Below are 12,797 nucleotides of genomic sequence, written 5' to 3'. Positions count from 1 at the left end.
CGCAAAGAGCCGCAGCCCCGAGCCTCGTCTCCGGCCCCGGTGCGCGCCGGTGCACGGACCTGGGGGCGCACAGCCCCGCCTAAGCCCTGACCCGCCCGCCCGGCGCACTGCCGAGCACGTCCTTTCTCCTCGTTGTTCCAGCCGCTAAACCCCATCCCTCTGAACTCGCCCGTTCCAGGGCACGCCCTGAGCTGCAGCTCAGACGTGCCAGCCAGGGCTGTGCCCCCGCGGGGAAGCGAAAACCTTTCTCGAGGTCCCAGTGGCCGGGAGCAAGCTCAGGCGAGGTCCAGAGCGCGCCTTCCCCACCAGTGGCCTCGAATTCACCCGCTTCCCCGGGAGGAAACCTGAGCAGTCGGGGCCCCTGCCCTCGCGCACGCGAGCAGAACACGCGAAGAAGCCCGGCCCCGCGCCCCCTCCCCTGCCCCAAGGCCACCCCCCCGTCCCTGAGGCGCCCCCCCCTCGCTCTTAGGGGAGCCTCCCCGCAGGGCCCGCCCCGAGGGGCCTCAGCGTGGCGGGGCTCGGAGCAGCGGCAGGAGCCCCCCCACCCCGCCGGGGGTCGGCGCCGTCCCTGGAGCGCGCGCTCCCGCCGGGCCGACGGGCTGCACGATCGCGGCGCTGCGCGGACACCCGGCGGGGCCGCGGCCTCCGGGCTCGGGGCGGAGCTCCGCTCAGGGCGGCGCGGGGCCGAGGCCGCAGCCCACCGAGGGGCCGCCCCGCGCCCCCCGCCCCCGCACGCGTCCCCGCGCCGCGCCTGCCCCGCCGGCCCCCGCCACTGCCCGCGCTCGGCCGCGGGGTTTTCCTCGTCTCGACCCTGAAGGACCAAGACCCGCCTGGCCCCGCGCGACGCGGCGACCTCCCGCCCTGCGCTGAGGCCGCTGAGCCGGGGGCCGCCGCGGGGTCCGAGCGGGGCGCGCTCTTCGCGGCCGGGAAAGGCGGCCCCGCGGTGCCGGGCGGTGCCGCGAGGGCCGCGACCAGCCCCGCCGCCCGCGCTCCTCCGCGGCCTCCTCCGTCCTGCGGCCTCGGGGCGGCCCCTGCGCCGTCGACCCCGCGCGGAGGGTGGGCTGTCCCCGGGGACCCCCGCCCCCCACCTCCCGCCGCCCGCCAGGGGCCCAGGGACCCGGTCTGGGGCCACCCGAGGCGCCTCTGGCTCCGGCTCCGCGAGCGCTCGGGGGCCAGGCCTGGGTCACGCTCCGGGGGCGTCGGCACCACCCGGGCAGGGGCGCGGGGGCGCGGGCGGGGGCGCGGGCGGGGGCGCGGGGGCGCGGCAGGGGCAGGGGCGGGGGCGGGGGCGCGGGGGCGCGGCAGGGGCAGGGGCGGGGGCGGGGGCGGGGGCGCGGCGGGGGCGGGGGCGCGGGCGGGGGCGCGGGGCGCTCGGTCTGCGGCCCGAGACGAAGCCCCGGAGGGGACGGCGACAGCAAGAAGCAAAGTCAGGCGGGTCAGGAGCGTTTATTCAGAGGCCGCGGGGCGCGGCGGGCAGGACGCGGGGACAGGGGCCCACGCGCGGCGTCAGCGGGAAGCGAGGCCCCCGCCGTGACGGTCAGCGTCATCGAGGACGAGCCCCTCAGCGACCAGCGCTCACGAGGAAGAGGAGAGGCCCCGCCACGCCTGGGCCCCGAGGACCCCGCGCCGGGGCCGCGCTCGGGCGGGCGGGGGCGGCCTCTCTGCCAGGACACGGGCCCCTCCGCCCCGCACGGCCCGTCCCCCGCCCCGGGGAGCCCGGGACGCCCCGGCCGTGCCCCGCCGCGGCCTCTTCGCAGCCAGGGCCGCGCTGCGCGCAAAGCGAGCGGGCAGGAGGCCGCGGGGCGCCGGGCCCGACGGCTGCAGCAGCGCGAGGCCCTTCGCCCGTGCGGGGAGCTGGGGGGGGGCGCCCTGCCCGCCCCCCAGGAGCAGCCGAGCTCGTGGAGAAGCTGCGCGGGGCCTGGGGGCGTCCACGCAAGGCCGCGGGGCCGAGGTGCGGGAGGCCGGGGTAGGGGCTGTGCGGCACGGGGTCCCCGGCACGGAGGGGCGGCCAGGGCGCTGCTCCGAGCTCCGCGCGCCCCGCGTCCAGGCCGGGCTGCAGCGGCCGCTCCAGTCCTTCCTCGATTTGGGGCGCTGCGGGGCGAGCCAGGAGCCCCGCGGGAAGCGGCGCCCACGGTTCCAGGGACCCCTGACCCCGCGTCCCCAGGCAGGTGCGCCCCGAGGGGCAGAGCCAGGGCGGCCCGCCTGCTGCGGCCGAGGAGGGGGCGCGCGTGGACGCAGGCGGGGAGGACCCGGGCGGGGCGTGGGCTCGGGGCACCCCCGCAGGTGCGCCCGGGGCGGCGGGGACGGCCCCCGGGGGAGCCCGCCTGGGGGCAGAGGGGCGGGGGGCCCCCTGGGCTGCGCCCACCGGAGGCGGGTTGGAGGCAGCTCCTCGCGGCCCTCCCGACGTCCCCACGTCCTCGGCGGAGCCCCGGGCGCAGGCGTCGCTTCAGGGTCAGATGGCGGAGGCGGCCGCGCCGGGCGGGGGTCCGCGGGGGGGCCGTCGTCGCGGCACCAGGCGCGCTCCAGGCCCGGGCAGGGCTGCGGCGTCGGGGCGGGGGCGGGGGCTGCGGGGCCCAGGAGCCGGGGGCTTCCAGGCCCGCCCAGAACCCGGGGCTGCACCCCCGGAGCGCCCCCTCCGCTGGCGCGTCCCCGCGGCTCCCCCTCCCGGCCCCCGCGCGCGCCGCAGGGGCAGGGATTGCGGCTCGCAAGTGATTTTAGAATTTGAAAAATAAATATAAATAAATACACTCCCAGCCCTCGGCCACGGGACTAAATGGCCCACGGGGTGGGGGGGCTTTCCAGGCTGAAGGACGGGGGGACCCCCGCAGGAACTGCTGGGAGGAAACGGGGCGCGCACGGGCCGGGCGGCCAGGGACTCCTCCCGAGAAGCGGGGTCGGGGGTCGCGGGTGAGGGAAGGGGTGAGGGCCCTCCTGGGCCCAGGCCTGCGGGAAGGGGGGCCGGCGCGGCCCGGACTTCTGGAACCTTCGGCTGCAGGGCCCGGGGCGGAGCAGCCTCCAGCTCTGGCCGCAGGGACCCCCGGCCCCGGCCCCCGCGGCGCCGCCGTCTAGCTGGCCCAGGACTTGCGCGTCTCGCAGCTCGGGCGGCTCCTCTGCGCGCGCGGGGCGGCTCCGGCCTCGGCCTTGGCCAGGGCGGTCAGGGCGGCCAGGCTGGGGGGCGCCGCCGCCCTGCGCACCCCGCGGGCCGGCACCAGCAGCCCGTGGCCCGGGCGGCAGCTGAAGTAGCGCCCGCCGCCCGCCGCGCCGTCGCTGTCGCCTGCGGAGAGGACACGGGTCAGCCGCGCGCCTGCCCCGCCGCCCCCGCGCCCCCGCGCCCCCCACGTTCCCCCGCGCCACCCACGGCCCCCCGCGCCCCCCACGGCCCCCGTCACCCCCGCGCTCCCAGCCGCCTCCGTCTCCACGGCCGCCCTAGAGCGCCGCCGCCCCCCCGGATCTGACCCCCACCCCCGGCCACGGTCCTGCGCCTCCAGCCCCCCCACCTTCCCCTTTCTATTCTCCCACCTAAGACTGTTCTCAGAAAAGTGTTTGGTAGCGAACTTTCTAAACCTCCAGCGGATCCCCCCACCTGCTCAAACCCTCAAAGGGTTTCCCATCAGAGTCCGCCAAAAAGTCAAAGTCCGCACCGTGGCCCAGGCCCGCCCGGCCCGGCCCCAGCTCGGGGGGTCTCGGGGGGTCTCGCCACAGCGCGCCTGGGCGCCCCTGAGTGACTGAAACATCCCCACGTCCTCCCTCCGCTCCCTGACGGCTCCTTACGGCCTCCTGACACCCCCCTGGGCTTCGCGGATGTGCCCGGCTGGCCTCTGTTGCCTTGGCGGTCCTCTCCGCGCCGCACATCGTTTCAGGTCAGGTACTTGCTTGTCTCGCCCAGGCGTCCTCACGCTCCAGCCGCAGCTGAGCGTCGCCAGCGCTCACTTACTGCAGGTGCATTCCTTGACTTGCCAATTCCCCTTTAATTCTTGAGCTCAACTGCACGTAAAAACTTTCTTCCCCATCCCCCTTAGCAATAGATTTTTAAAAACATTCCAGTCTGTGCTGCACCAATCTTCTAGAGCCACTTACAGTCAAGATGTTCTCTGTCAAAACTAGGTCTAAAGGCGGCCGTGGCGTCACATCTACGCGTGCGGCCCAAGACGAGGGGCAGCACTAGGCACGTCCTGGGCCGGCGAGGCCGCGGGGCTCAAGCGCCCTCAGCGGGCTCTGCTCTGCGGCCACGGCGCCGTCAGGCCCTTCCGTGGCCTCGGTTTCCCAGCGCACCAAGGCGACTCCCCGTGTCCAGAGTGGACATCCCGCAGCGCTGCCCCTGCCCCGGCTCGCGCTCTGCTCTGCGACGCTCTCTCCACCTCCATGTCCGCTGGCCAAGAGCAGGGCCGCCAGGCTGCGCGGGCCTCCTCGAGAGGGTGCACCGTTAGCTGCGCTGACGGGACACCGCCCCCCACACCCGCTTTTGTGCGGGGTCGCCCCGTTATTAAGACAAATGATGCTGCTAAGGCCTGAGGTCAGGATGGACTAGGGTGTGAGTCCACGTCTCTGATAAACAACAAAGCCGAGCGTGGCCAACACAGGGGCGTGCTCCTGGAGACCGACGGGCCCAGCGCCACTCCTGCCACACACAGGACGGAAAGCAGAACCGCCTGACGGGCTGCATCCCAATTCAAAACATCTGCTGTTCAAACAGGACCATCAAGAAAATGAAAAGACAGCCCAAAAAATGGGAGAAAATACTTGCTAACCTCTGATAAGGAGCCTGTATCTAGAATACAGTTTTTAAATCCCACAACTCAATAACAGAACGAGAAATAACCAAATTAATAAATGGGCAAAGGATTTGAATAGACATTTCTTGAATATACAAGAGTCAATAAACACAGGTAAAGATGCTCAACGTCATTAGCCACTAGGGAAGCGTAAATCAAAACCACAGTGAGATGCCACCCATTAGCACGTCTGCGTGAAACAGGGAAGAGCAACACGTGCTGGCAGAGACGTGAAGACGCAGGAGCCCTCACACACTGTTGGTGGGAATGTGAGACGTGCAGCTGCTGTGGGAAAGCTAGGTGGGTCCTCAGAAAGCTGGATGCTGAACTCTTGTCTGACCAGGGGTGCACCCCAAATAACTAAAAGCAGGGGCTTTTACACCGATGTTCACAGCAGCAGTATTCCCAATAGCCAAAAGGTGGAAGCAACACAAATGGCCATCAATAAATGAATGAACAAAACGTGGTGTAGACACACACAGAGGTCTATGACTCAATCATTAAAAAAGAATGAAGTTCTGATAATGCGACAATATGGTTAAACCTCGAAGAGATCATATTGAGTGACACAGGTACAAAAGGACAAATATCGTATGATCTCACTGATAGTAAATAACTAAAACTAGCAGATTTATAAGTCAGAAACTAGAATAAAGGTTACCGGGGGCCAGGGTGGGGTATGGGATGGGAGTTAATTCCTTAATTGGTGCAGAGAGTGTTTATTTGGGGTCATGGACAAGTTTTGGTAATGGATAGTGGTGCTGGTAACACAACATTGTGAATGCAATTAACACCACTCAATTATATATCTGAATGTGGTTAAAAGGGGACAGTCTAGGTGGTATATATGTTGCTAGAGATTTTTTTAAAACTTTAAAAACCATAACACAGAAACCCTAATGTAAAGTGTGGCCTACAGTTACTAGCACATTCTAATAATATTCTCAGCAACTGTAACAAAGCAACACACTAAGGCAAAACAGTAAGGGGAGAGGGGTGGGCATATGGGAACTGCATTTTGTGCCTGATCTTTCTGTAAATCTACATCTCTAATAAACACACGAGATACCACTTCACACCTACTAGGATGACTACTAAGAAAGGTGGACAACAAGTGTTGGAGAGGATGTGGCACTTCATGCACTACTGGTGAGAGTGGAGAACACTTGATAGTTCCTCAAAATGTTAAACACAGAACTGACTCTTAGGTATAGACTCAAGAGAGATGAAAACAGAGGTCCACACAGAAATGTGGACATGAATGCTCGCCACGGGATTGTTCAGAAGAGCCATGAGGAGCAGGTGCAGCTCAGTGGTTGAGCACCTGCTTCCCATGTACGAGGTCCTGGATTCAATTCCTGGGACCTCCTAAAAAAAAGGAAGAGCCAAAAAGTAGAACCAACAACTGAAAATGGATAGACAACAGGTAGTGTATCCATACAAGGGAGAACTATTTGGCAATAAAAAAGAATGAAGTAAATGCTACGACTGGGATGAACCTCAAAACCATCACGCTCACATGAAAGCAGTCACAGAAGACTACACATTACATGATTTCATTTGTATGAAATGTACAGAATAGACAAAGTTAGAGAGAAAGCAAGTAGATTAATGGCTGCCTATGGCAGGAAAGGGAATTCCTGCTAAAGGGCAAGAGATTTCTTTTCAGGGGCCTGAAAACGTTCTAAGTTTGTACTGTAGCGACGGTTGCACAATTCTGTAAATATACTAAAAAATGAATCAGTTGTACACTTTAAACAGGTGAATGTTATGGTCTATTAAATATATTTCCATGAAACTGTTTAAAGCAAACAAGTGAAACCTATGAAGGACAGAATTGCCGTAAGCCCTGTCCCCTCAGCTCTTAGAATGACGACCTACTTGTTTTGTTTGTTTTCAGGGGGGCCTGGGGATTGAACCAGGACCTCTACACATGAAGGAGGCACTAACCGCTGAGCACAGCTGCTCCCTCATTCATTCTTAGAATCTGCCACGCTGTAGTAAGATTTAGGACAGCTGCAAGCATGCACCCGTCTTAGGTCATCTCGCCCTGAGGGTCCAACCTTTGGGCCAAAGAGCCTTGGGAAGTCATCAGAAGGAGGAGTCTGAGCACCCTGGCGCTGTTTGTAACCTGAGCACGCACGGCAAGTACAGCTGACCAGCGCGGCTCAGCAGACACTTCTGCGACTACGAAACAAGTGCATCTAAAACCACTGCCGAATTGTCAGCAGCTTTTTACTGCTATCATCTTGGGTGTCTGAGAAATTTCTGGAGCTTGAAAAAGGGAACCTTACTCTCTAAAAGGCCTAGGGAACTCTTAGCTAGTGAAAATTCCTAATTTTGAAAAGTGGGGACACTGAGGTTAGAGGTCAAATGATGCGTCCAAAGACCCACGGCAGGTTTTTGGCCGGCTCGGGCACAGAGGGCAGCCCCGGTCCCGGGCAGGCTCTCCCGGCTGGACCCAAGCACCTTGCTAGGTTCCCCCTGCGCCAAGCACCTGCTCCCGGCAAGGAGCCCTTACCTGAAGGCACGTCCAGCTCCACGCCAACCCACATGCCCTCCTGCAGGTCCGCTGGCCCGACGTATCTCACGGTGCCTGTTCTGTTCGCGCCGACGGTGACATACTCCCCCTCTCTGAGCCACTCGGGGACTTCGGTAGCGCCTTCAGAGTCGGCGGCGACGTCCAGCTTTCCCGGGGCCGGCCCCCCAGAGCCGCTGTCCCCCGCGCCCGCGGGGCAGTCGGGGTCCCCGCCGAGCAGGCGCGTGAACGATCTCAGCTCGGAGGGCCGCACCTTCTGGACTCTGAACGGAGAGGCTGGGGTGGGCAGCGCGGGCGGCAGCTGGGGCGCCGGGCCATCCCTCGCTGAGTAGGTGGCCATCAGCGGGGGCCCCCCTGGCCGCCCGGGCTGCTCAGGAGCAGAAGTGGCTGCTGCCATCGGCGGGCTGGATGGCTCCTTCTGGGGGGCACGGGTGGAAAAACGAGTCGACGCGTCCATGGGCAAGGGAGCCGCTGTCGGAGCCTCCTCAGGCCTCTCGGAGGAGGCCAGGTCCTCGGCCTCCGAGGCGCCGGCGCCCGGCGTGGCCTGCCCGGGCCATGTGGCCAGCGACAGGCCGGCGCGGCCCTGCAGCTGGGCGGGGCGGGGGCCCTCTGCCCGGGCACCTGCTGCGGGCGCTGGAGGCCCGGCCTCGGGCGGGCCCTGAGGGCGGGGGCTGGGGGGGCAGCTGCGGGCTGGGCCACCTGGGGCCGCGGTGTCAGGGCCAGGGGCCAGGGCATCCGACAGGGTGGCCGTGGAGACGCTGTGGGAGAAGTAGCCGCTGGAGGCCTCGCTCAGCGGGCTGGGGGGGCCTTCTGGAGGCTCCTGGGCCCGCTGGGGGGGCGGCCCCGCCGGCCCGTCGCTGCTTCTGGCCGCCGGCCCCGCCGACGGCGCGCTTGTCCCCACGGCCTCCCGGCGGACCTGCAGGGAAGCGGGACGTCAGAACGGAGAGCCGGGCGTGCGCTGCCAAACGCCGGGCTCCGGCAGGGAAGAGCGCGGCGCCCGGAGGCAGGGGCTGGCCCCCGTCGCGGCCCGACTCCTCCGGGAGCCCCGGCTTTCAGGTCATCGAGACCGAGGGTCCCACTGCGGGACAGCGCGGGCGGGGCCCCGCCCTCCCCTTTCTCCACCTCGTACAGAAAACTGGGGTTCCAATTCCCGCACTGGCAGCCGCGGCTGGAGTGGAGCCCGAGCTGCAGGGGGAGGCGCACGGCAGGTGCACAGCAGGTGCTGATCCCGCTCCCCCACCTCCCCTGCCTTCTTCACCTGAGTGCTATCACACACCTGCCACCACAAGCTTCACAGGAGACTGGGAAAATCATTTAAGAGGCCAGAAAAGCACTTTTTCCTATAAAGTGTGAAAGATGAGGATCTGACAATGCTTCAGAACAGCTTTACCAGCTCACATTGAAAAAAATAAAAATAAAAGACCCCAGGCCTGCCCCGCCCCGAGCCCACGGGCCCGCGAGCAACGGCTCCGGCTCCGAGGCCACAGGGACAGCAGCCGCCAGGGCAGGCAGGGGGCGGGCGGCTGCTGGGGGCTCCCGCGTCCCACCTCCGGCTGGGGGTCTCTGTGGCGGGGGACAGACACATGGAGCCCGAGGCGAGGCCACCCCGCTGCGCCCGCCGGTGGAGAGCTCCCAGGTATCTTACCACCCGCCCACGGCGACAACAAAAGGCAAGAATGGGGCACACGGGCGGGGGGCCAAGAGGGGTGCGGCGCAGGAAAAAAATACGCTTTCCCATATTTACGGAAGAATTATTTATATTACAGGAATGGTCATTTTCCATTTGAAATGCAGGATTTATTTGACTGGGAACAGCTGTGGTGTGTGCGCCTCGCAGGCTGACAAACAGCGCGTTTCCACGTCGTCTGCATCCCCGCTCCAGGCCGCCGCCCCTCAAGGCACACGTTCCGGGTAGGAAAGGAACTGCAGCTCGAGATTAACACCCATTTCCTTGGTGGATCTCTAGGCTATAAACTTACTAAATCCAGGAGGTCAGTAACTGTCGCCAGCCTCTACATCTAAAAGACGAGGCGGTGCTTCCACCGCTTTTCTTTCGCGACTTGGACAGAGCACGCAGGGACCAGCGGGGCTGGGAGCGCACGCACCGGGCGGCAGCTGGGACCCTGCTCCCACGCTGGGGCCCGGTCCTTGTCGTTCCAACCACGTCTGCATGGCCAGGCGCCTCTGGCGCTGGCAGCAGTGACAGCACCGCGTGTTTACACGGCATTATCACCTGACAACGGCCTGGAGAGGTGGAAGGGTTTACGTAGGACCGCCCTACGTGGGGAGACAACATCAGAACGCGGGCTGGGGACCGGCCTGGCGGGACAGCACCGGCAGGCCGGGGAGGGCGCAAGGGGAGGCGGGCGCTGTGTGGGGCCGCGGCCTGCACCGTCCTCGGGGGCAGCCCTGCCGCCGGGGCACTTCCGGAGCCTCGGGGACGCCCTGGGTGGCGTCCGGGCGTCCCCAGGGCTGGGCTCGCTGCACCCCCTGCCTTGCACTCTGGCAGCAGAATGTCCCCGAGGCGAAACCACCACCCCTTGCGGGGGACGGCCGAGGGGCCGACTGGGGCGAGGCGGGCGCAGCTGCCGGGCCCGAGGACGCACCGGCTGAAGGGCCTGGGGGAGCGAGGGGGACACGGGCGTACGCATTTTCTCTCAAATTCTTTGGCCTTCTGTGATGTTTTAATAAATAAAATTTTCCTCTAAAGATACAGCACTTCCTAAGAGAATGAAAGCACAGTGGGAGAAAATAGATTTGCTATTCGTAAGATGTGAAGTGCTGCTGATCTGTGGGAGATCATAAGAGACTATTTTCTCCCAGCTTAGCTTTAGTCTTTTCACGCTGATATCATGAATCAAAATGAAATGTAAAACTGAGAATAAAGCCAGACACTCAGAATAAGGAGCATGTTCTCTTTACAGAGCGCCCCTTGCCTGGCAGTGGGCTATTACAGCAGGACTACATTAACAGTCAAGCACCTAAAAGTTTAGCAGTCATAGGACTAACAAGTTGAAAATAGAAGCGTGTAACGCGGGGAACACAGAGGGAGAAGGCGGCACCCTGCGTCACAGCTCATCATCAGAGCGGGACGTTCGACAGGACGGCAGGCGTGGCTGGCACAGCGCGGGGTCCGCTCCGTGCGGGCAGCACCAGTGGCAGCCGGGCTGGCCTGCTCCATCCTGGCCGCTGCGCCCACGAGGGCGACTGCGTGGCGATTCGGGGCACGGGCTGAGGAAACAAGCGGGAGGTCTGCGGAGCCCCTGGAGGATGCCCCAGGTGGACACTCACGACACTCGGGACGCCCGGTCACTGCCCACAAAGCCCTGGCCCGGGCGAGGGCGCGCCCGAGGCCACGGGCTACGAGCAGCAGCGCACACGTGCGCCTGCTCGCCCTCCACGTGCGGACACACGTGTGGACAAGCGGGTGCCACAGGCTCGCGGGAGGAAGGGTCAGGTCAGCAGGCGGGAGGCAGGTCCACGCCAGGCCTGCAGTGCCGGAGGCTGCCGGTGCCTGACACCCACCTAACCGGGAGGTGGTGAGGGGCACCGCAGACCTCTGGGCAAGGAAAGCGGAAGAGCAGAGGCACCGAGCGGCGGGGCGCAAGCTGGCGCGCAGCGTCTGCGGGCAAGGCCGCGAGTGGGTCGGAAGCCAGCGGCAGGCGGGCGGAGACCGGGCCTTCGGAGCCCGGGACGCAAACCTCCTCGCGGGGAAGAACAGGGAGAAGCTACTCCTCAAGCACACGGCTCAAGGAAACTTAAAAAAGGAAGAAGAAAAGGCAATTGGAGCTAGGAAGGGACAAGGGAGTCAGGAGGAGGAGCGGGCTGATAACCATGAAGGAGAAAGAACCAAAAACTCATTTTGGGGAAGCGGCTGTGGCTCAGGTGACTGGGCTCCCGCCTACACAGGGAGGTCCCCGGTTCAGTTCCCAGGGCTTCCTAGAGAGAGCGAGCTGGTGCGATGGGAGATGCAGCGAGCTGACTGGCAAGGTGACACAACAAGAGACGTGGGGAGGAAACCATAATGAGACTCAACACAGCGGGGAGTGGAGGTGGCTCAGGTATGAGGCCCCCCACTCCCGCCCACATCGGAGGTCCTGGATTCGGCTCCCAGTGCCTGCTGAAGAAACAAGGACGACCAGCAGACACAGCAAGTGAAAAACAAGGGGGTGGGGAGAAATTTTTAAAAAATTTTAATCTTAAAAAAAATTCACTTTGGCAAGGCGTTAATAATAGAGTGGTATATGTGTATGGAAAGCAGAGTTGGCTCAATTGATAGAGCATCCGCCTGCCACACGGGAGGTCTGCGGTTCGAACCCCGGGCCTCCTTGACCTGTGTAGAGCTGGCCCATGCACAGTGCTGATGCACACAAGGAGTGCCGTGCCACGCAGGGGTGTCCCCCGCGTAGGGGAGCCCCACGCGCAAGGAGTGCGCCCCGTAAGGAGAGCCGCCCAGCGTGAAAGTAAGTGCAGCCTGCCCAGGAATGGCGCCACCCACACGGAGAGCTGACGCAGCAAGATGACACAACAAAAAGAGACACAGATTCCCAGTGCCACTGACAACAACAGAAGCGGACACAGAACAACAACAGTGAATGGACATAAGAGAGCAGACAATGGGGGGGGGGGAATGGTGGAGAGAAATAAATAAAAAATAATCTTAAAAAGAAAAGATAGAGTGGTGTGTGGGAGTCCTATATTTTATACAAGATTGTTCTATAAAACCACAACTTTTTAATACAGGGGGAATTCGTTCTGCAGTGCCAGTTTTGAAACAAGGAAGACGCAGAAGCGGGCCCGACTATCTGTGGAAGGACCGGAGCCCGCCACGCCGGCCTGACGCCTGCGGCCCCGTCCCCAGCTCGAGGCTGGACACGGCGCCTGCGCACCCAGGACGGCGCCCTTCGCTCCCTCCGGCCTCCCCACGAGAGCCTCCTTGGGGCACGGGGCTGGTTCTCTGCCGCTCTCCAGGCGTAGGTCCCCGTCCTGCGCGTGCCTCGGCCCTCCCCCTCCAGCCCTGCAGGTGCGCGCCTGGCAGCCGGCGGCTCTCGCACAGGCTGCCCCTCCACGGCCGACGGCCGCGGTCCTTCCTGCTGGGAAGACCAGAGTCTCCCCTCACGGGGGAGAGTCACTCGGGACAAGGTGGCTCACTCGGTATGACCCTCAGTGCTCGTTTCAGATGACGGTATCATTAGAACCACCTACGTCTGAGGCCGCTTTGGGGAGAACAGTGCTAGAGGGATTAATTCTGAGGACGGTAGGGAGCAGTGACCTAAGGGTTTCAGAACAGGCAGGGAGGAAGCTGACAATCAGGAAATGGGGTGTCGGGCTCGAGGACAGAAGGGTCGAGCGGTGGGGCGTTACCTACAAACACTGGGGAGCAAGTGGGGGTTAAGGTGTGGCAGGGACAGGTGCAGGAGTCCAAGGAAGACAGCAGACAGCCACAGGGAGAGAGGGCAGAGCTGGGGTCGGGGAGGGAGAGGACA

The 12,797-nt window shown here is 64.0% G+C and overlaps 1 protein-coding gene across 3 annotated transcripts in view; it reads right to left on the bottom strand.

Moving 5' to 3' along the window:
• Positions 1–1,430: 1,430 nt before the first annotated feature.
• Positions 1,431–12,797, bottom strand: part of KIF13B (kinesin family member 13B) — a 180,565-nt gene continuing 169,198 nt past the window's right edge. For all 3 annotated transcript variants that reach the window (XM_058288052.2, XM_058288054.2, XM_071211863.1), the window contains 2 exons: positions 7,294–8,227; positions 1,431–3,274 (listed from right to left, as the gene is read on the bottom strand). In XM_058288052.2, coding sequence (XP_058144035.2) covers positions 3,066–3,274; positions 7,294–8,227 — 1,143 coding nt within the window. In that variant the 3' untranslated portion in view covers positions 1,431–3,065. The remainder of the gene's footprint in view (positions 3,275–7,293; positions 8,228–12,797) is intronic.

This window comes from Dasypus novemcinctus, chromosome 25, assembly GCF_030445035.2.
Source record: "Dasypus novemcinctus isolate mDasNov1 chromosome 25, mDasNov1.1.hap2, whole genome shotgun sequence".
Lineage (NCBI taxonomy): Eukaryota > Metazoa > Chordata > Mammalia > Cingulata > Dasypodidae > Dasypus > Dasypus novemcinctus.
Note: the sequence above shows the minus strand (reverse complement) of the source record. Positions and strands in the feature narration are given on the sequence as shown.